The sequence below is a fragment of the Salmo salar genome, chromosome ssa10, assembly GCF_905237065.1.
Source record: "Salmo salar chromosome ssa10, Ssal_v3.1, whole genome shotgun sequence".
In the NCBI taxonomy this organism is placed as follows: Eukaryota; Metazoa; Chordata; class Actinopteri; order Salmoniformes; family Salmonidae; genus Salmo; species Salmo salar.
Window position 1 is genome coordinate 74484292 of NC_059451.1, and position 23949 is coordinate 74508240.

Genomic DNA, 23949 nt, shown 5'->3' on the forward strand with positions numbered 1-23949 from the left:
TAAAGACTCCAGCCACCCAAGCCATAGACTGTTCTCTCTGCTTCCGCACAGCAAGAGGTACCGGTGCATCAAGTCTGACACCAACATGCTCCTAAACAGCTTCTATTCCCAAGCCATAATTCTGCTAAATACTGTAGCTGACATAATGGCTACATGGACTATCTGAGTTGACCCTTATACTGTATTTTATTTTTTATTTTTGCACTGTCTCTATGCACACTCACGCACACTGACACTCCAACACACACATAGCATGCACACACATTTATGCAGACTACACACCTGCACACACACTCACACACAATCATCATTTATGCTGCTGCTTCTCTGTTTATCATGTATCCTGATGCCTAGTCACCTTACCCCTATACATATCTACCTGTATCACTCCAGTATTCCTGCACATTGTTAATATGGTACTGGAACTGACGCTGTATATAGCTTCTTACTTTCTTGTGTTATTCTTATTGTTTTTGTTCTACCTTTTGTTATTTTTAGTGCTACATTGATATTGATTACTGCATTGTTGGGTTTGGCACGTGCAAGGCATTTCACTGTACTTGTTCATGTGACATTAAAACTTAAATCTTCAAACAGTAAACAGTATATAGTACATGTGCAGGGCTCAGTGCCTTCAAGAGACTTGACCACTGACTGAATACTGATATTTTAAAAGAAAATATACTATATTGGACTTATTTCCATGTTTCAAGTTGTTGTATCACATCAAGTTCATGTTGGCCATTAATCTATCAGTAGTCTTACAGCAAAAATAACTCTGTGCACAGTACAAATACAGAGACAAATAAAGTCCATTACTTCCTGTGCCTGCAAAGACTTGAAGAAAGACTAGAAGAGGAAAACGTCTGGCCCGGCCTTTTATTCTACCAGGGGGAGAATTACTTAATGCAGTAGTTCACCAACCTGTAGATGCATTCTCCAGGCCTGCATGCGTTTACATCAAAACAAGTTGTTTATGACACTAGACAGCACAACATATCATCCGGAGAGGTTACATGCCTTCACAATGTTTTGTTTTTCCTTCTTGGGAAAGCTCTATCAATCAACAAAGGTCTTATTTTTACGGACGCCACTCGAAAATGCACCTGGGAAACGCTGTGTAAGCATTGTGCCGTTCAAAATAAAAAAATGTTTGTCTCTTTTCAATCGCCAAAGAAAAAAAATCCAAGAAAGTAATTTAAACACTGTTCTACCTATTTATGCAAGGGGACAAACAGTTGTGGTACTATTATACACAGTTGTCGACATAATTTAGTGGGGTCTGTTAGGAACGTACAATAAAAGCAGAGACGTAGGCCGTTGTTTACAGTCATGACAGAGCTCTTTTCCCCTCCTACACTATTTTCTCAGCCCCACAATCACTCATTTGGATGGAAGATTATCTTGTTCAGCTCCGTTTAATAATTTTTCATTGTAGTTGCGAATGGACACTTTGCTCATCACTCATAAAGGCTTTGGGCCCTGTTCAAACTGTTATCTGTATTTCTGGGATATAGCCTACACTGTAACACAGTTTTGTTCTTACAACATGTGTTCTTGCAATTTTAGAATAACCCTATTTTTTCTTAGGTTTTTACTTTCCCAGAAACTCTTTTAAAAATAGCCTAGTACAGGGGGTGGCAGGTAGCCTATTGGTTAGAGCATTGGGCCAGTAACTGAAAGGTTGCTGGATGAAATCCCTGAGCTGACAAGGTAAAAATCTGTCATTCTGCCCCTGAACAAGGCAGTTAACCCACTGCTCCCTGGTAGTCTGTCATTATAAATAAGAATTTGTTCTTAACGGACTTGCCTAGTTAAATAAAAAATAAAACAGTATAAATATTCGTATGATATTAGTATTTCATTCATATATTAGCTCTTGATAGGCAATTTATTTGTATCTCAATATCATCAATATTCATTAAAATATGTCATATTAAATGTGGTTAGCAAATTCCATATCTCTTTAAAAATGCAAACTCATTTTTTATTCTGTTTGCAGAATAACAGTACAGAAGAAAACAAATGTTTGTTCAAAGGCACAATCCATGGTAAAAAAGAAAACGGGATTAATTCCGATCAATTATTCTATCTTGAAAATAAATTCAAACAACAAAAACAAGCTCCCAAACATTTTACATCGCAACACCACTCTGCTATCTTGAACTCCCCCCCCCCCACTTCTCTTGCCCAACTCCTCTGCCTTTCAGACACAGGCGGTCGTGAAGTATGCTGCTAGTCTCCCGGCTCCCACTCCTCTCATTTCTTTCAGTGAAGTTTCTAGAGAGCTAGCTACAGTAATTAGAGGAATTTCCTCCTCTGGCGGCTCGTTATCAATGCGCCTTATTTACAGCTGATTACCAGCTCCAGTGGAGCAGCAGTGATTATGGCAGTATTGTGTGGTTTGTGTTGAGTGTTAAATGGGAGAATTAGCAGGAGGGCTTTGAGCAGAGCAGGAGGCTGCTCTCTCCGGCTTCGGCACTCTCCTCGGAACTGTAGTGCAGCTGTATCTCTCCTTTCCTGCTTTCCTCTCCTCTCATGTTCTCTCCTGTCCTGCTCTGTCCTGTTCTCTCCTCCCCACTCCTCTCCTGTTCTGCCCTCTTCCCCCCTCTCCTCAACACCACAGATGTATCTCCTCTCCTGTTCTCTCTTCTCCTTCCTCTCCTCTGCCTCCCACCCCAGCGGGTGACTGTCTGACGCTGACTGAGGGGCTCTTCTGCAGGTGCAGCCTCTTCCTGCTCCCCCTCTACCTCCGTTTCCTCGGAAGACACTCTTTCACAAGCACTTTTACATTCCCCAAGTACAAAAGTCTCTCTGATGCTTTTGTGTGTTGTCCGGTTCTCAACCTCTCCCTCTGTGGCTCCTTTTATCACACACAAAACCACATACAAACAAACATTCAAAGCAATAATTTGAAATGTATATTTTATGGACGATTGACCTGTAAGAGCTAATAGATTGGAAGAATTCCTTGTATAAGTGGAATGCCTTACAATGAGAGATGTGAAAAATATAAACAAATTTGTTCTGCACAGAAATCACCCATATTTGATTATGACATGCACTATGTATACAAAAGTATGTGGACACCCCTTCAAATGAGTGGATTCAGCTCAGTGACTTTCAACGTGGTACCGTCAGAGTAGCCCCTGGTAGAGTAGCACCGGTCAACTGTAAGTGCTGTTGCTGTGAAGTGAAAATGTTTATAGTAGCAACAACGGCTCAGCCTCAAAGTAATAAGCCACACAGCATCACAGAACGGGACCGCAGAGTGCTGAAGCTCGTAGTGTGTAAAAATCGGCGGCCCTCGGTTGGAACACTTACTACAAACTGCTTCTGGTAGCAATGTCAGCAAAATAACTGTTTGTCGGAAACTTAATGAAATGGTTTTCCATGGCCGAACAGCCGCACACAAGCCTAAGATCACATTGCGCAATGCCAAGCGTTGGCTGGAGTGGTGTAAAGCTCGCATTGGACTCTGGAGCAGTGGAAACGTGTTCTCCGGAATGATGAATCACGTTTCACCATCTGGCAGTCCGATGGACAAATCTGGGTTTGGCGGATGCATTGTGCCAACTGTAAAGTTTTGTGGAGGAATAATGGTCTGGGGCTGTTTTTCATGGTTTGGGCTAGGCCCCTTAGTTCCAGTGAAGGGAAATCTTAATGCTACAGCATACAATGACATTGTAGACGATTCTGTTCTTCCTACTTTGTGGCAACAGTTTGGGGAAGCCCCTTTCCTGTTTCAGTATGACAATGCCCCCGTGCACAAAGCGAGGTCAATACAGAAATGGTTTGTCGAGATTGGTGTGGAAGAACTTGACTGGCCTGCACAGAGCCCTGACCTCTACCCCATCCAACATCTTTGAAATTAATTGTAACACCAACTGCGAGCCAACATCAGTGCCCAACCTCACTAATGCTCTTGTGGCGGAAGTAAGTCCCCGTAGCAATGTTCCAACATCTAGTGGAAAGCCTTCCGAGAAGAGTGGAGGCTATTATAGTAGCAAAGGGGGGACAAACTCCATATTAATGACAATGATTTTGGAATGAGATGTTCGACGAGCAGGTGTACACGTACATTTGGTCATGTAGTGTATAAACATGCATTTAAATATTGATCTAGACATCCAAACAGTGGAGGCTAGTGAGGGGAGGACGGATCATAATAATACCTGAAATGGAGTCAATGGAAAGGCATCAGACACATGGAAACCATATGTCTGATGTATTTGATACCATTCCACCTATTCTGCTCCAGCCATTTCCACAAGCCCATTCTCCCCAATTAAGGTGCCACCAACCTCCCGTGCATCCAAATGTCTGGAGACAATGTTCAACCTTTTAGTGGAGCCTTTCTGCACTGCTAAAAGTTTTTTTTCTTTTAAGTCAAATCTATTTGTTCTTTTTGTGTCCTGTGAAAATCATTTTCAAACTTAATTGTTGATCAACTTGTCCAGGTTTGAAAATGTATCACAATATAGCCCCATCTATTGGACGTCCGACTGCGGTGCATCTGTGGTTAAAGCTGGTGGACAGTACACTCTGCAAAATGAAGAATGCCCTTTCTATAATGAAATGGCCTACAGGTTAGCAATTTCCTATACATACTTGGCTTGAACATCGTCTTATTTGCTTCTAAGATTATTGAAAATTGTTTGCTTATACTTCCATTATCATATCGTAAATACCACTTCCTGTGTCATGCCACATCATGTGTATATCTAATAAGAAGCATGAGCTGGCGCACACCCAGAGAAATGATTTTGTGTAGAGGTGCTGACTAACGGCGAGTAAACTGTAAACTAGCAAAAATAAATAGAGAGTCGCACACTATATATAAGCTTCCTGTAATTTATCGAGGTAAACCACCAACGTTTCAGGCATCGCTGTGCCTTCTTCAGGGTAACGTGGTGAACGCTTGAGCCAGGTTATGTAGACAAACAGTGCAATTAGTGCAACCAATGACAATAGTGAGGGGGGGTGTCATAATTACTAGGTTGATGAGAATGAATTGAGTGAAACCGTTACAAGACAATAGTTTACAGCATGTTGAATATATTAGGCTATTGTTATCATATGGCAACATAAATTAGATATTGTACATAATATTAGCATCAACATACATTACTGTTGAATTTTATTTCATATACATTGATTTGTTTCCATTACATTTCATTTTTGTTACATGTAATCTTTTGGTTCAACCATAATGCATAATAAGCACGCTGATAGGCTGTAGAAATCTCTTCAGTGGGTCCTATGATTGAGTGTAGTCTGGCCCAGGAGTGTGAAGGTGAACGGAAAGGCTCTGGAGCAACGAACCGCCTTTGCTGTCTCTGCCTGGCCGGTTCCCCTCTTTCCACTGGGATTATCTGCCTCTAACCCTATTACAGGGGCTGAGTCACTGGCTTACTGGTGTTCTTCCATGCCGCCCCTAGGAGGGGTGCGTCACTTGAGTGGGTTGAGTCACTGACGTGGTCTTCCTGTCTGGGTTGGCGCCCCCCTTTGGGTTGTGCCGTGACGGAGATCTTTGTGGGCTATACTCGGCCTTGTCTCAGGATGGTAAGTTGGTGGATGAAGATATCCCTCTAGTGGTGTGGGGGCTGTGCTTTGGCAAAGTGGGTGGGGTTATATCCTGCCTGTTTGGCCCTGTCCGGGGGTATCATCGGATGGGGCCACAGTGTCTCCTGACCCCTCCTGTCTTAGTCTCCAGTATTTATGCTGCAGTAGTTTATGTGTCGGGGGGCTAGGGTCAGTCTGTTATATCTGGAGTATTTCTCCTGTCTTATCCGGTGTCCTGTGTGAATTTAAGTATGCTCTCTCTAATTCTCTCTTTCTTTCTCTCTTTCTTTCTTTCTTTCTCTCTCTCGGAGGACCTGAGCCCTAGGACCATGCCTCAGGACTACCTGGCATGATGACTCCTTGCTGTCCCCAGTCCACCTGGCCGTGCTGCTGCTCCAGTTTCAACTGTTCTGCCTGCGGCTATGGAACCCTGACCTGTTCACCGGACGTGCTACCTGTCCCAGACCTGCTGTTTTCAACTCTCTAGAGACAGCAGGAGCGGTAGAGATACTCTCAATGATCGGCTATGAAAAGCCAACTGACATTTACTCTTGGGGTGCTGACTTGTTGCACCCTCGACAACTACTGTGATTATTATTATTTGACCATGCTGGACATTTATGAACATTTGAACATCTTGGCCATGTTCTGTTATAATCTCCACCCGGCACAGCCAGAAGAGGACTGGCCACCCCTCATAGCCTGGTTCCTCTCTAGGTTTCTTCCTAGGTTTTGGCCTTTCTAGGGAGTTTTTCCTAGCCACCGTGCTTCTACACCTGCATTACTTGCTGTTTGGGGTTTTAGGCTGGGTTTGAGATATCAGCTGATGTAAGAAGGGCTATATAAATACATTTGATTTGATTTAGAAAGAATATATTCATTTATAAGAAGGAGAAATGTTCATAAGAAGGGCTTGAGATCAATGTCAATATTCAGACCACTAGGGGTCAGTGTTTTAGACAGGATATCCTGTAGGCCTCCCTGTGTAGTAGTAGGGTCTCGATGTTACCTCCTCTCCTAGGTAGAGTAACAAATCAAATCAAATAGCATTAGTCACATGCGCCGAATACAACAGGTGTAGACCTTACAGTGAAATGCTTACTTACAAGCCCCTAACCAACAATGCAGTTGAAAAAATATGAAGAACAATAAGAAATAAAAGTAACAAGTAGTTAAAGAGCAGCAGTAAAATAACAGAGTCAGAGTCAATGTGCGGGGGCACCGGTTAGTCGAGGTAATTGAGGTAATATGTACATGTAGGTAGAGTTATTAAAGTGACTATGCATAGATGATAACAGAGAGTAGCAGCGGTGTAAAAGGGGGGGGGGCAATGCAAGCAGTCTGGGTAGCCATTGCTCAATACCTGTGTATTTCAGGGAGGAGATAGAATGGTTAGCTCCAACAAAGTGAGCTGCTACTGGAAAGTTAACGTTCTTACACCTGCTTAAGCTTTGGTGTTCAGCTATGCATTGTTTTAATTGTCTTTTCGTTTGTCCTATCTATGCTTTCCCACATGGACAGGTGATGAGATAGATCACTCCTTTTGTCTTGCATGAGATGATACCCCTAACAGGGATTTTCTGACCTGTATGTGGGTGTCTGAAGAAGGATGTTTATGTGGTGCTATTGCATTGGGTGCATGAGCCACATTCGTAGTTCCCATTTGGAATGGGTGTCAGGAGTGTTAGAGTGGGCTCAGGGGGCAGGTCAGATCCCACAAAGCTATCCCCAATACTGTGGCCATGCTTGTAGACCACCAGTAACTATGGCACACCCCCTCACTATTGTCATTGGTTGCACTAATTGCACTGTTTGTCTACATAACCTGGTTCAAGCATTCGTGACATTACCCTGAAGAAGGCACAGTGATGCCGAAATGTTGGTGGTTTACCCGATAAATTACTGGAAGTTTATATCAAGCGTGTGCGACTCTCTTTATCTAAAATAGAACTTATATGGGATGTTACACACAAAAAAGTTAGTTGTCTGTGTCCTGTCATAGCAATGTTAAAAAGACTACTAGAGGCACACTGACTCCATCTCATATGTATGCAGGAAGCTGCTCCTATCTTATCATAGGGATCCCAATCTCTCCATCGTACTTCTATGTTAAATGGATGACCCACTCCACAGCTAATTGCCTTGCCCTCTCCCACCAAAACACAAAAAAACCCAGAAAGAACATAGTGTGGTGATATTCTTTCAATGTGAAAAACTAAAGCAGACCTAGTACTTTGGGACTCTAGTTTGACTCGAGTTTGCATGGACTTCCGACCCCTCTTAGCAAACGTAAACAAGGCAGAACATTTGACTGATAAGGGAGAGAGCGTTTCAAGGAAACCGAGCCAATGTCTGCTTTTATTTGTAGTGTCTGGAAGTTCCATCTCTCTTTTCACCCTGTGACCCTGGCTAAGATAGCACAATGTCATTACCACAGGCGCCACTCCCCCACCTCCTCAATGGGCCAATCACTTCTTCTCATCTTGGTGTCCCCACATAGCAAGAGAGAGTGGACTAATGCTGCGTTCATAACAAAGTAGGAAGCTAGTAATTTCCACTTGTTCAGTCTTAAAGCTACAATATGTAACTTTTTGGGCAACCATAGCAAATTCACATAAAAATATGAGTAATAGATCTTTCATTGAAAGCAAGTCTAAGAAGCGGTAGATCTGTTCTATTTGTGCTATTTCTGTGCTTCCCTTTCTGTAGTTTTGTTTTTGTGTCTTTTACTTTGGTTGTACAACAGCTGAAATACAATATTTTTGGTTATGGAAAATATGTTTCACACCGGTTTAGATGGTACAATGATTCTCTACACAATGACTGCTTGTTTTGTCATACAAACTGAAATTAGGCGAACCATTAGAATTTTAGCAACCAGGATATGGCTGAGCGATTTCTGCATAGTGCTTCCTAAAATACGAGTTGGATGCATTCACATGCTTTGAACCCATTGAGAAACACAAATTGTCTGATGGCAAACAAGGTGTGTCAACCCTAATCTAAAAGTACACATTAAGCTCACAAACAAATTATAGTGTTTAAAAACCATATTAATAGATTGCTTTTTCTAAATAGTGTTTTGTTGTTGCATTTAACTGCCGAAAATGCTGTTATCGAGGTATTTCCTTAATATGTGATGTCAAGAGTTCAGCATGTAGGATAAATTGGAGCTCAGGTATGATAGACTTATTTACCAATAGTAATTACCAGTTGGAGGGACATTCAACTGGATTTTTCCCAGCTGTATGTGGTAAATACCACCTTCCCACTTGGTTATGAACACAGCATAATAGCAACAGTAACGACTGGCTAAATGAGTCAGACTTCACCATCAATACAACTCATAAAGGAAGAGGAAAGTGAACGACTATTACAAATCTTTGGTTTACAAAAAACATTTAACAAACAATAAAATGTCTAAGTTTCTAAGTAGATAGGGTTGTGTTAACTCACCTATGTGGCGCTGTTGTGTTGCTCAGAGCATTATGGACAAGTTTGAGAAACTGGGCCATCTTCTTCCACAGAATATTCTCCACAGGGTTGTCCGATTCAAGCTTGATCGAGTGGATTTTTCCCATTTCTGTCGCAATCAATCTACAGAAGGAAAAAAAAATTGTATAATTGTATAGCATAACTACAAATGAGACAGCCAAGATATTGCACACAAAAAAAAGCGACTTCACTTCTTGACCTGTTTCACTCGGCTTGGACCCAGACAGCAGCTCTGCCCACAATTAAGAAGGTAAGAGACCTTATTCTAAAATCTCTGTGAGGTACTGTCTGTTTTCCAGCCGAGTCTTAATGGTGAAAGATCTCTTGTCCTCCTCATCCACAACATTTTGAGGTTCAATTTGGCAGAACTATTTTCCTATAATGATTAATCTGGTCGGTGAACAGTAGGATTTAACGAAATTGATCCAGAGTTGACCTACAATCACGTGTAGAACCTAAGGAAATTGGTTCAGAGTTAAAATTGATCAATGGGAGTAAAACCTAAGGACGCTGGTTTAGAGAACCTAAGGGAACTGGTTCAGGGGATCAAAGGAAATGTATCTAGGGAGTAAATCTAAGGAAACTGATTTATATGAAATAATAGGCATAATATATATAATTAAATACAAGCACAATATACAGTATATAACTGATTTGCACACATGAGAGGTAGTGAATTGAAGAGTGAACATATTTAATGAGGTCGGTAAAAGTAAGTCAGAAGGTTGAAGGTAATACACAGAAATTTGACTGTAACTGTTTGGTTGATATTAGTACAGGTTGAGTCCAACAAACATACTCTTTACTCTGGTACCCACTGATAAATCCTTATCCAGACCCAAACCTTACATAAAGTAAAAACAAACAAACACACACATGCACACACACGTACACACACACGTACACACACACGTACACACACACAGCCAGCCAGCCAGCCAGCCAGCCAGCCAGCCAGCCAGCCAGCCAGCCAGCCAGCCAGCCAGCCAGCCTGCCAACCAACAGGTGCTACTCTAAAGAAACCTTCTAAGAACCTGTGAAAGCCTTCACATCGTTTTGTTCTCTGATATCTCAGCGACCCTATCCTGTCCTCTGATACTCCTAAAAAACACACGTCGATCCAGAGCATCTCAAGGAAACGGGGTGACATGTCAATGGGTGACATGTCTGGTGAGTACACAGGCCATGGAAGAACTGGGACGTTTTCAGCTTCCGGGAATTGTGTACAGATCATTATTATGCATTATCAATGAATGAATGAACCTCAGAATCTCATCATGGTATCTCTGTGCATTCAAAATGCAATTGTGTTCATTGTGTTACATCTGCTCCTGCCATGCCCTCTACTGCTCATCCTGTGTCTCTTTGACCTGCCGCCACTCCCCCAGTGGTCTCGCCCTCTCTCTCTCTCTCTGTTTGTGTGATTGTGTGGGCGGAGACAGGTGTGCTGGAGTCAGAGCAGATCCATACCAGCTACAACCTGTTCCATAATCAAGCCATCTACAAATACTCAGTTCTGCAATTTCCACACTGCCAGATAGTAATCTCTGCTCAGCCAGTCTACGTCTCTAGCCATTTGTTACTATTTAGAGCCTGTTATCCTGTTGTGCCTGTTTTCCTTGCCTAACACGGTTTTCCTCTCCGCTTCAGTTCTGGCCGCTCTGACTCTGGTCCATGTCTCCAGTCCCACGTCTCCTCATCCTGCTACTCTGCCCTGGATTCCCCACTCTACTGCTCCCTTGGATTCCCCTCCGGACCTCCTTACCCTGTCCCAACCCCTCTCGCCCCAGCCTCAGCCTCCGCACCTGGTTTCCTTCAACCCGTCCGAGCTTCCCCTGGCCTGCACTCCATCTTCCCCGTGTTTCAATAAATACCTTGGTTACTTCATCCCAGTCTCCTCGTCTGAGTCTGCTCTTGGTTTTCCCTGTTCCACTCCGTGTAAACACATTGTCCGTAGCTTTTTGCTCCCCACATCATAATCCCACCGCCACCATGGGGCACTCAGTTCACAACGTTGACATCAGCAGACCACTCGCCCACACGACGCCATACACGTGGTCGTGAAGAGGTCAGAACAACACCTATTAACCCTCAGGAGACTGAAAAATGTGGCATGGGTCCTCAGATCCTCAAAGTTCTACAGCTCCACCATCGAGGGCATCCTGACTGGTTGCATCACCGCCTGGTATGGCAACTACTCGGCCTCCGACTGCAAGGCACTACAGAGGGTAGTGCGTATGGCCAAGTACATCCCTGGGGCCAAGCTTCTTGCTATCGAGGACCTCCAGGACCTTGTACCTTATACCAGGCGGTGTCAGAGGAAGGCCCTAAAAATTGCCAAAGACTCCAGCCACCCTAGTCATAGACTGTTCTCTCTGCTACCGCACGGAAATGGTACTGGAGTGCCAAGTCTAGGTCCAAAAGGCGTCTTAACAGCTTCTACCCCCAAGTTATAAGACTTCTGAACAGCTAATCAAATGGCTACCCGGACTATTTGCATTGACACCCTTCCCCCACCCCCATTTATTTACGCTGCTGCTACTCTCTGTTTATTATCTATGCATAGTCAATTTACCTCTACCTACATGTACATATTACCTCAATTACCTCGACTAGCCTGTGCCCCCGCACATTGACTCTGTACTGGTACCCACTGTATATATCCTTGTTGCTGTTATTTTTCTATTTTCTTTTATTAATATTTATGCATTTTTTTGTAAATACTTTCTTAACACTTATTTTTCTGAAAACTGCATTGTTGGTTAAGGGCTTCTAATTAAGCATTGCACTGTAAGGTTTACACCTGTTGTATTCGGCACGTGACAAATAAAATGTGATTTAATGAGGCTGGTTGGACGTACTGCCAAATTAAAATGACGCTGTAGAGAAATTAACATTACATTCTCTGGCAACAGCTCTGGACATTCCTGCAGTCAGCATGCCAATTTCACGCTCCCTCAAAACTTGAGACATCTGTGGCATTGTGTTGTATGACAAATTTCACATTTTAGAGTGGCTTTTTATTGTCCCCAGAACAAGGTGCACCTGTGTAATGATCATGCTGTTTAATCAGCTTCTTGTTTAATCAGCTTCTTGATATGCCACACCTGTCAGGTGGATGGATTATCTTGGCAAAGGAGAAAAGCTCACTAACAGGGATGTAAACAAATTTGTGCACAACGTTTTTGAGAAATAAGATTTTTGTGCAAATGGAACATTTCTGGGATCTTTAATTTCAGCTCATGAAACATGGCATGGTTCCTCAGATCCTCAAAGTTCTACAGCTGCACCATCGAGAGCATCCTGACTGGTTGCATCACCGCCTGCTATGGTAATTGACCAACACTTTACATGTTGTGTTTATATTTTTGTTAAGTACAAGTATTCACACCCCTGAGTGTTCGAATCACCTTTGTCAGTGATTACAGCTGTTACAGTCTTTCTGGGTAAGTCTCTAAGAGATTTACACACCTGGATTGTACAAAAGCTCTGTCAAATAGGTTGTTGATCATTGCTAGACAACCATTTTAAAGTCTTGCCATAGATTTTCAAGCAGATTTAAGTCTAAACTGTAACTCGGCCACTCAGGAACATTCGTTGTCTTTTTAGTAAGCAACTCCTGTGTAGACTTGTGTTTTAGGTTATTGTCCTGCTGAAAGGTGAATTCATCTCCCAGTGGATGGTGAAAAGCAGACAGAACACCGTTTTCCTATAGGATTTTGCCTGTGGTTAGCTGTATTCTGTTTATTTTTATATATATATATATATATATATATATATATATATATATATATATATATATTTAACCCCCTTTTTCTCCCCAATTTCGTGATATCCAATTGCGATCTCATCGCCTCAACTCCCCAACGGGCTCAGGAAAGGCAAATGCTGAGTCATGCGTTCCCCAGACATGACCCACCAAACATGACCCATACATAACACTTTGTATTAAGGAGAAAAAGTTAATTGCTTTGCCACATTTTTTTGCAGTATTACTTTAGTGACTTGTTGGAAACAGGATGCATGTTTTGGAATATGTGTATTCCGTAAAAGCTTCCTTCTTTTCAATCTGTCAATTAGGTTAGTATTGTGGAGGAACTACAATGTTGTTGATCCAGCCTCAGTTTTCTCCAATCACAGCCATTAAACTCTGTAACTGTTTGAAAGTCACCATAGGCGTCATTTTTTCATTTGTGTTCTTCAAATCTGTACCCTAAATGTACAGTATGTGTAAGTCATTTAGAACTTTTCACAGATACCTATAGATGGCAGGCTGTGTGAGCAGTGTGTCGTCCAACACGGCCCCCCTCACAAACTCGTAGCAGATGCCGTTCTGGAAGCTGCAGTAGATCTGCGGGCCGCAGTTGTGAGTGTGGAGTATCTTGAACATCTCCACCTCTCTCTCCCGGTCCACATAGAGCTCTGTCATCCTCCCGTACACACGAACCAGCACGGCCCCTGACTCCTGGAGCGAGCCCACGAAGCAGCCCATCAGCTGGTTGGTGATGCCCTCTGTGAACACCTGAACACAACACAACAATATCAGGATAGTGTCGATAGCGGTAACAATCTTTTCAATTTTTTGACCCCTTTTTCTCCCCAATTTCGTGGTATCCAATTGGTAGTTACAGTCTTGTCCCATTGCTGCAACTCCCTTACGGACTCGAAAGAGGCAAAGGTCGAGAGCCGTGCGTCCTCCGAAACACAACCCAGCCAAGCCGCACTGCTTCTTGACACAACGACTGGAAGACCCATAGGGCGGCGCACAATTGGCCCAGCGTCGTCCGGGTTGGGGGAGGGTTTGGCCGGCAGGGATGTTCTTGTCCCATTGCGCACTAGCGACTCCTGTGGCAGGCCGAGCGCAATACACGCTGACACGGTCGCCAGGTGTACGGTGTTTCCACCGACACATTGGTGCGGCTGGTTTCTGGGTTAAGCGGAGGGGCATTGTTTCAAGAAACAGGAAGCCAGCCGCACCACAGGAGTCACTAATGCGCGATGGGACAAGAACATCCCTACCGGCCAAACCCTCCCCTAACCCGGATGACGCTGGGCCAATTGTGCGCCGCCCCATGGGTCTTCCGGTCGCGGCTGGCTGCGACAGAGCCTGGACTCGAATCAGGATCTCTAGTGGAACAGCTAGCACTGCGATGCAGTGCCTTAGACCACTGCACCACTCGGGAGGCCCGGTAACGTTCTTGACTCTCATCCTCATATTAACCCCCTCATGAGCCGTTAGTTCCCTGTTCTGAGGTTTCACAAATAGCGCAAGCTCAGCTGTGACGTCACAGCCCACCCATGTGTATACCTGTTTTCTAGGGCTGGGAATTTCCAGGGACCTCACGATATTATATAAGATTCCGATACAATATGTATTGTGATTCTCACGATTATGTATGTGTTGCGATTTGATACTGTGATTATATTATGATTCGATGTTCCAAACATATTGCTCACCATATGTCTGATGCAGAGGAACAAGAGAGAGCCATGAGAAAACGAGTTTTGATCAGTCATGGAAATAAAACTGCTGAAAGCAAATTGGCTTCCTATTTAAAAAGAAGATGGAGAAAGCTATAAAGAAAACATACTGGAGTTTTGGTGCAGGTACAACCAACTAGTACAAAATATAATATTGCGAGATTGTCGAAACGATACAATTTATTGTAAACGATTATATCCCAATATGTAACTGTATCGATATTTTCCACCCATCACTACTGTCTACCTGTTATGTGTGAGTGTCTCCCACTCCTCCTGTTTTAAATCAGATTATATCACTTTTACGCATGATGTCTACATCAATGATGTTTTGTATGTTTATGGTGATAGGCCTGTGGACCCATTATCTCTGTTCCTCAACAGTCCAAAAATGTATAAAAATATGAATGAGGAAAGAGAGGAGAAAAGCACACAAAAAGATCTGAATAAATCCAAACAAAGGTCCAAACTGCATGAGATTAAAAATGGAAAGAAGTAGAGGTTTGCAGTGCTGTGGATTGTTCCATGTGGGCAAATACAAACTAAAACATTAAATATAACACGTGTATCCTAACATCAAGTCATAAGTTCCTGTTTAAAGTAATTGCATAACACTTAAATTGGGCCAGCATTCATATTGTGTTAAAAGTTATGGTATTTTGACAGGTCGCAATAGTTTATGACTTCCAACTTTACACTACACAATAACAATGTTATGATGATTGAGCCCATGATTAACCAAAGAGAGACAATCCCATCTCTTATTCAAAGCAGGTGGAGACTCGTCCAGGGAGGGAGAGGGGTATGGTCCTACTCATTAAAGGGATGGTTCACCAAAATTCCATACCATTACCGTCAAGAATTTGTTCTTAACTGCCTTGCCTAGTTAAACAAAGGTTAAATACAAATAAAAGAAATACAAATTCCCTGCAGAGAGTGGCCAGATAAACAAAACCATAGCATTGACTGCTGTCTTACATTGTCCATAGACTGCTTACAGGGTAAGGAAATGAATATGTAATTCTGTAATTTGAGTGAAATATCCCTTTAATTTGAGGAACTATTAAAATGAAACATTAAAACACCCTGCTTGTAAGCATTTATAGTCACTCCAGTGTATTATGTAACTGATTGGGACAATTTCAAGGACAAATCCTACAGGCCACTTTCATTATTGAGCACCGACTGGAAAATGTTCAGTGATTATGATGTGGTCATGGTAAGCAATATCAGACCCTCCACATGCACATCAATGCACATTTGTTTCCATTCACTGCCTGCTCCAACGTTCTCTCACTCCCACTGTCCCCCAAGGGCTCCTCAAACCCCCGAAAGGGACTGCATCTAACACAATGTTTCATCGAGAGTGGCAGAGAACAAACATGGTCACCTTGACATTTGATGAAGTATTCATAGCGCTGGATTGAGAGCCAATTGAACAAACATGCCACAGCTAACACAAGATAGACTATTGTAATAAAATACGGCAGGCTTTTCTCATCAACCCGGTGTGGTATGTGGGACAAAGAGAGCAAACCCATAACCTATTCTTGAACATGAAGGACCATGCATTGACAAACCGTTTGTGTGGAGGTGTATTCTAGCGAGAATCTGCCTTTTGTTGGATAGCAATCACAAATGTTGTTGCAAACTTGAGTTGACTCTTAGAACAATTGTTAGCTGGCCAGTATACACAATATTTGGTTCTGGGCTTGCACAATGTGGTGAGCACCATTCACCAATGCCACTGTAGCCTTCATGCTGTTGTGAACTCACATTTGATGGAACCCATGCTTTGTTTAGTTTAAGAATTACTAGATCCAACTTTAAAATAACATTTAGTTGTATTCCTGTTCCCAAAACACGGGTTTTGGTTTAAGGAGAGGTGTTTGCCTCGTTTGAATAGATGTCTTTTTTTATGAAGTTTAAGAGATGATTATACTATCTGTTCCGTACTTCAACAGAGGTATGAGAACCACTAAATGAATTGGATGAATTGGAGTGCTGTAATAATTCTTCCATCTTTGCCACGGAAAAAGTACATTAAGTCTAGGTAGTCCCTCCCGGTTTCAGGATGTTTTATTCAGTTTCGTGTCTAATGAACACAACCCAGTCAGTGAAACTAGATGTCTTGGTCTAAGCTCTGTGGAGGATCATTTCTCTATCCAACTGACTGAAAAGTCTCTCTCCCCAATTCATTCTGACTCATATCTATTCAACTTGGCCTCTGAATTATGTCGAACCATGTCCGTCTAGGAGTTGAGATTGACAGGGCAAAGACATTTGAGCCAGACAGAAAAGCTTCAATTCAATCCAGAGAGTTTGAGAGGCTATGCTGCCTACTTTTTGAGAATTTCTCGGAGATGTCTATATATCCACTTTTCTGTCGTTTCTGAACAGCTTTGTCTTTATGAACCAAGAGTGTCTATTTTTGGTTTAATATTTTTTTGCTCAGAGTCCCCACAAACCTAGACACAATAGTGATTGAGAGGGCTTGAGGGGGAAATCTGGGGGTTAGCGTTCATCTCTCTGTGTGTTTGAACTAGACCTGTTCTAGATTGAGAGGTCAGTCCCGCTCCACTGTGACCCTGACAAACATAGATCCTATTTCTCTGGGAGATTGCCCCACTGTTTGCACACACGAATGGAGACCTTAAGAGAAGCTATGTTAGCTGAGGACAGACGTTCTACGTGATTCCTATGGTTTTCTATGACCTTATTGCAGAAGTTGTTACCTCTGAGTGTCTGGTTGAAGGTTGAGGAGAATGTTTTTTCATTGAAACATGTTCAAGGTCTGATGCACACGAGAACAAAACTAGGGGTTAATACTACTCACTTCTCAGAATACTAATACCTCTCGCTTACATTCCAACGGGCAAAACTGTTTCAAATTACAGCATTACAACATCATTTCAACCAGTTTTGCCCATTGGCATTCTGATGTGACAATTTGATACCTTCATCTTGATGTCCTGTGGCTTCCACTGGGGCCTCAGTCTCCCGAGGAGCTCTAGGACACCGCCGCGAGGCTTCTGCTCATCCACACACACATCCAGGTGCAGGAGCTGACCCCTGGGGCATTTAGAGACACCATCCATGACCCCCTGAAGCAGGGTTACTACTCAAGATGGGTCAGGGTCTGGAACTAGGTCAGAGGTAGACAGCCCAAGCTGGTTAAGTAGTATTTAGACCACGTTGATTGGTAGCCAAACCAAGTTGAGTGGTAGTCCAACCAAGATAGTGTAGTGGAGTAGTATTTAGAACAAGTTGAGCGGTGTTCCGACCAACTAGTAGGAGTAGTAGTAAGTCCCAAGTTGAGTGTTGTTCAACCAAGTGATGTAAAAGTGATGTCCAAATATTCTCAGTCCAACATGCACTTTTCAGACAGTGTTCAGACACAGCGTTGTCTTGCGGTGGTGTGGGCCCAGTCAAACTGTCATTATGTGTGCTAACTTGTCACCTATTTGTCCAGTCGTGTGTCCAGTGACTCAGCACACAACACCAGCTGGCTTATCAAAGCACAATGTTCCTCTGGGCATCTCCACGAATCCAGGTTCAGTTAGTTTGTGGGGGTTACACATTAACCATCAAACTCACAGACACTCGGCACCAAAGCTAAAACATACTATAGATATGGGCTAAATGTTAACAATTTGTGTGGCCGCCTGTCTAGAACATGTACCTTTGACTGCAGGCGGAAATCACTAATATGCTGCAGATTGTGTGTGATGGGTGAAGAAGATTTTTGATAGAGTTGGCTGGGGTGATTGCAAAGACGTTTTACCAAGAGTAAATCTGACTAAATCAAATTTTAACAAATTGTGCCGAATACAACAGGTGTAGACCTTACAGTGAAATGCTTACAAGCCCTTAATCAACAACGCAGATTTAAGTAAAAAATAGATAAGTATAAAATAAAAATAACAAATAATTAAAGAGAAGCAGTAAAATAACAGTAGCGAGGCTATATACAGGGGGTACAGGTACAGAGTCAATGTGCGGGGACACCGGTTAGTCGAGGTAATGGAGGTAATACAGTATGTACATGAAGGTAGAGTTAAAGTGACTGTGTATAGATAATAGAGAGTAGCAGCAGCATAAAAGGGGGGGGGGGGGACAATGCAGATAGTCTGGGTAGCCATTTGACTAGCTGTTCAGGAGTCTTATGGCTTGGGGGTAGAAGCTGTTAAGAAGCCTTTTGCACCTAGACTTGGCACTTCGGTACTTCCTGCTGTGCGGTAGCAGAGAGAACAGTCTATGACTAGGGTGGCTGGAGACTAGGGTGGCTGACAATTTTTAGGGCCTTCCTCTGACACCGCCTGGTATAGAGGTCCTGGATGGCAGGAAGCTTGGCCCCAAGGATGTACTGGACTGTATGCACTACCCTCTGAAGTGTCTTGCGGTCAGAGGCCGAGCAGTTGCCATACCCGGCAGTGATGCAACTAGTCAAGATGCTCTTGATGGTGCAGCTGCAGGACTTTCGGATCCTTACAAGGCACCCGACCTACGTCCCCGACATCTCCGTCTCTTTCTCATGCGAATCACAGGGATTTGGGGCTTGTCGGGTGTCTGAAGTAAATCCTTTGCATCCAACTCGTTCGTCCAGTATGAGGTGAGTAATCGCCGTCCTTATATCTAGAAGCTATTTTCGATCATTAGAAACGGTGGGAGAAACATATTGAACAAAATAAGTCTCAAATAACGCAAAAGAAAACACACACAATAGTACAATTGGTTAAGAGACCGTAAAACGGCAGCCATCTCCTCCGACACCATTATACATGGTATACTGTGGTGTTCTTTAAAACTTATTTAAACATCACATCATTTAGCATCCTTTCAGCATGACTAATCATGCTAGTTCACTGCCATGGAATATGTTAAAGGGGAAGTTTTTGCTACTTGATGTTAGATGGTTCGGTTTTCTGTTTGAAAAAAACCTGAACCATGCATTACAGTTTCTCCTTTTAGGGTGAGGAGTCATCTAACATCAAGTTGTAAAAACCTAAACTTTCCCTTTAACATTCTACCATATTGAATAACAGTCTGTTTACATTTTAAATTATTCAGAACGTGGTCCAAAGTTCTACATTTACATAATTACAGTAATTGCTTAGAAGTCAAGAATGTGCTGATAATCATGAATTCAATGTTTTCTAGGCTTTTAGACGCAAATTAAATTCAGTTGTCATCAAAGGGCATCAAAGAAGTTGTGTACTGAGAGATATGAGTGTATACATAAATTATTTAGAAGAACAGTATAAAGGGTACTGGAGGGGCACAGACAGACAGACAGACAGACAGACAGACAGACAGACAGTTTATTTTCTGTCTTTCCTTCACTTTTTCTCACAGACTTTCACTTCGTCACTACCCACCCTCTCATTGAGACGTTGATCAATGAGATTACAACCTATATTCACCCATTCAAAAAGGCAGCTGAAAGTTAGCTAAATTTCCAATTTGTTATCATGACTATGCTTTCAACAATCTAAAAGCACAACCAAATTCCAATGGAAAAAACGCTGTCTGATTTTTGGTTTAGTTCTCACCCAAATGTCTTTCGATGCGTTTTCAACCATTTAAAAGCACAGCAAAGTTCAAATGGGAATATGTCAGATATGTTGTTTATTCATACAACAGATTGTTATCACTGTGCTTCATCTAGCAGAACCAAATTACCTGGAATGCAGTTGAGATCACATTAAAAGACATTGTGCAAGTGATCAATGCCGTTCGAGATGTTGCACAGATTATTACAGCAGTTGTGAAGATCTCCACAAACCCGTGACGACCTATGCATGCCATGATATCTTGAACATGCACACTTTATATGATTACATAAGAAGACATTTTTAGTTACAGTAACCTCAAAAGGTGGCCATGAATGTGTTACGCATTTCAAGGTTTAATGTTACATTTGTTTGTAAGATAGCCCTAACTGTAGGCTATTAACTGTATTACAAAAGTAATATTGAGTTGTGTTTAGTTGACAACGCAACCAAATCTCATATACAGTTGTGGCCAAAAGTTTTGAGAATGACACAAATATTTATTTCCACAAAGTTTGCTGCTTCAGTGTCTTTAGAAATTTTTGTCAGATGTTACTATGGAATACTGAAGTATAATTACAAGCATTTCATAAGTCTCAAAGGCTTTTATTGACAGTTACATGAAGTTGATACAAAGAGTCAATATTTGCAGTGTTGACCCTTCTTTTTCAAGACCTCTGCAATCCACCCTGGCATGCTGTCAATTAACTTCTGGGCCACATCCTGACTGATGGCAGCCCATTCTTGCATAATCAATGCTTGGAGTTTGTCAGAATTTGTGGGTTTTTGTTTGTTCTACCCGCCTCTTGAGGATTGACCACAAGTTCTCAACGGGATTAAGGTCTGGGGAGTTTCCTGGCCATGGACCTAAAATATCTATGTTTTGTTCCCCAAGCCACTTAGTCTACACTTTTGTCAAGATGCTCCATCATGCTGGAAAAGGCATTGTTCGTCACCAAACTGTTCCTGGATGGTTGGGAGAAGTTGCTCTCGGAGGATGTGTTGGTACCATTCTTTATTCATGGCTGTGTTCTTAGGCAAAACTGAGTGAGCCCACTCCCTTGGCTGAAAAGTAACCCCACACATGAATGGTCTCAGGATGCTTTACTGTTGGCATGACACAGGACTGATGGTAGTGCTCACCTTGTCTTCTCCGGACAAGCTTTTTTCCGGATGCCCCAAACAATCGGAACGGGGATTCATCAGAGAAAATGACTTTAACCCAGTCCTCAGCAGTCCAATCCCTGTACCTTTTACAGAATATCAGTCTGTCCCTGATGTTTTTCCTGGAGAGAAGTGGCTTCTTTGCTGCCCTTCTTGACACCAGGCCATCCTCCAAAAGTCTTTGCCTCACTGTGCGTACAGATGCACTCACACCTGCCTGCTGCCATTCCTGAGCAAGCTCTGTACTGGTGGTGTCCTGATCCCGCAGCTGAATCAACTTTAGGAGACAGTCCTGGCGCTTGCTGGACTTCCTTGGGCGCCCTGAAGCCTTCTTCACAACAATTGAACCGCTCTCCTTGAAGTTCTTGATGATTCGATAAATGGTTGATTTAGGTGCAATCTTACTGGCAGCAATATCCTTGCCTGTGAAGCCCTTTGTGCAAAGCAATGATGATGGCACATGTTTCCTTGCAGGTAACCATGGTTGACAGAGGAAAAACAATGATTCCAAGCACCACCCTCCTTTTGAAGCTTCCAGTCTGTTATTCGAATTCAATCAGCATGACAGAGTGATCTCCAGCCTTGTCCTCGTCAACACTCACACCTGTGTTAACGAGAGAATCACTGACATGATGTCAGCTGGTCCTTTTGTGGCAGGGCTGAAATGCAGTGGAAATGTTTTTTGGGGGATTCAGTTCATTTGCATGGCAAAGAGGGACTTTGCAATTAATTTCAATTCATCTGATCACTCTTCATAACATTCTGGAGTATATGCAAATTGACATCATACAAACTGAGGCAGCAGACTTTGTGAACATTTATATTTGTGTCATTCTCAAAACTTTTGGCTATGACTGTACTTCAGGAAGTATTCATACCCCTTGACCTTTTCCTAATTTTGTTGTGTTACAAGGTGGGATTAAAATTGATTTAATTGTAATTTTTCATCAATTTTCTACACAAAATACTCTAATATCATAGTGGACAAACATTTTTACATTTGTAAAAACGTATTAAGATCTAAAACATTAATATTTATTGATTACATAAGTACAATACACCCTTGGCAGCGATAACAGCTGTTAGTCTTTCTGGATAAATCTCTTATAGTTTTGCACACCTCAATTGTACAATATTTGCACATTATTCTTTAAAACATTCTTCATGCTCTGTTAAGTTGGTTGTTGATCATTGCTAGACAGACATTTTCAAGTCTTGCCATAGATTTTCAAGCCGATCTAAGTCAAAACTGTAACTCAGCCACTCAGGAACATTCAATGTCATCTTGGTAAGCAACTCCAGTGTATATTTGGTCTTGTGTTTTAGGTTATTGTCCTGCTGAAAGGTGAATTTGTCTCCCAGTGTCTGTTGGAAAGCAGAATGAACCAGGTTTTCCTCTAGGATTTTGCCTGTGTTTAGATCGATTCCATTTATTTTTATCCTAAAAAACTCCCTAGGCCTTACCGATGACAAGCACACCAATAACATGATGCAGTCACCACTAGGCTTGAAAATATGAAGAGTGGTACTCAGTGATGTGTTGGATTTGCCCCAAACAACTTTGTATTCAGGACATGAAGTTCATTTCCTTTGCCACATTTTTTGCAGTTGTACTTTAGTGCCTTATTGCAAACAGGATGCATGTTTTGGAAAATATTTTGTATTCTGTACAGTCTTCCGTCTTTTCACTCTGTAATTTAGGTTAGTTTTGGAAACAGGATGCATGTTTTGGAATATGTGTATTCTGTAAAAGCTTCCTTCTTTTCAATCTGTCAATTATGTTAGTATTGTGGAGGAGCTACAATGTTGTTGATCCATCCTCAGTTTTCTCCAATCACAGCCATTAAACTCTGTAACTGTTTTCAAGTCACCAGTGGCCTCACGATGAAATCCCTGAGTGGTTTCCTTCCTCTCGGGCAACTGAGTTAGGAAAGACGCCTGTATCTTTGTAATGACTGGGTGTATTGATACACCATCCAAAGCATAATTAATAACTTCACCATCCTCAAAGGGACATCCTCAATGTCTGCTTTTTTAGGTGCCCTTCTTTGCGAGGCATTGGAAAACCTCCCTGGACTATGTGGTTGAATCTGTGTTTGAAATTCACTGCTCGACTGAGGGACCTTACAGATAATTGTATGTGTGGGGTACAGAGATGAGGTAGTCATTCAAAAATCATGTTAAATACTATTATTGCACACAGAGCGAGTCCATGCAACTTATTATATGACTTGATGAGCACATTTTTACTCCTGAACTTATTTAGGCTTACCATAACAAAGGGGTTAAATACATTTCAGCTTTTCATTATTCATTCATTTGTAAAAATTGACATTATGGGGTATTGTGTGTAGGCCAGTGACACAACAATCTAAATGTAATACATTTTTAATTCAGGCTGTAACACAACAAAATGTGGAAAAGACAAGGGGTGTGAATACTTTTTAAAGGCACTGTATATAATACTGTACGTTTTCTTGAATCTGTTCTGGATTTGGGGACTGTGGAAAGACCCCTGTTAGCGTGTCTGATGGGGTAAGTGTGTGTGTGTCAGAGTTGTGTGTAAGTTGACTATACAAGCAATTTGGCAATAAGTGATGCAGTCAATCTCTCCTCTACTTTTAGCTAAGAGAGACTGGCATGCTGTCACGTCCTGACCAGTAAAGGGGTCTTTTGTCGTTGTAGTATGGTC

The 23949-nt window shown here is 42.2% G+C and overlaps 1 protein-coding gene across 1 annotated transcript in view; it reads right to left on the minus strand.

The window, feature by feature from the left end:
- Positions 1–18018, minus strand: part of zgc:113516 (Ethanolamine kinase 1) — a 35421-nt gene extending 17403 nt beyond the window's left edge. Inside the window, 3 exon segments of the mRNA NM_001141805.1 lie at positions 9022–9162; positions 13320–13582; positions 17499–18018. Of these exon segments, the coding sequence (NP_001135277.1) occupies positions 9022–9162; positions 13320–13582; positions 17499–17639 (545 nt within the window). The 5' untranslated portion in view covers positions 17640–18018.
- Positions 18019–23949: the final 5931 nt, after the last annotated feature.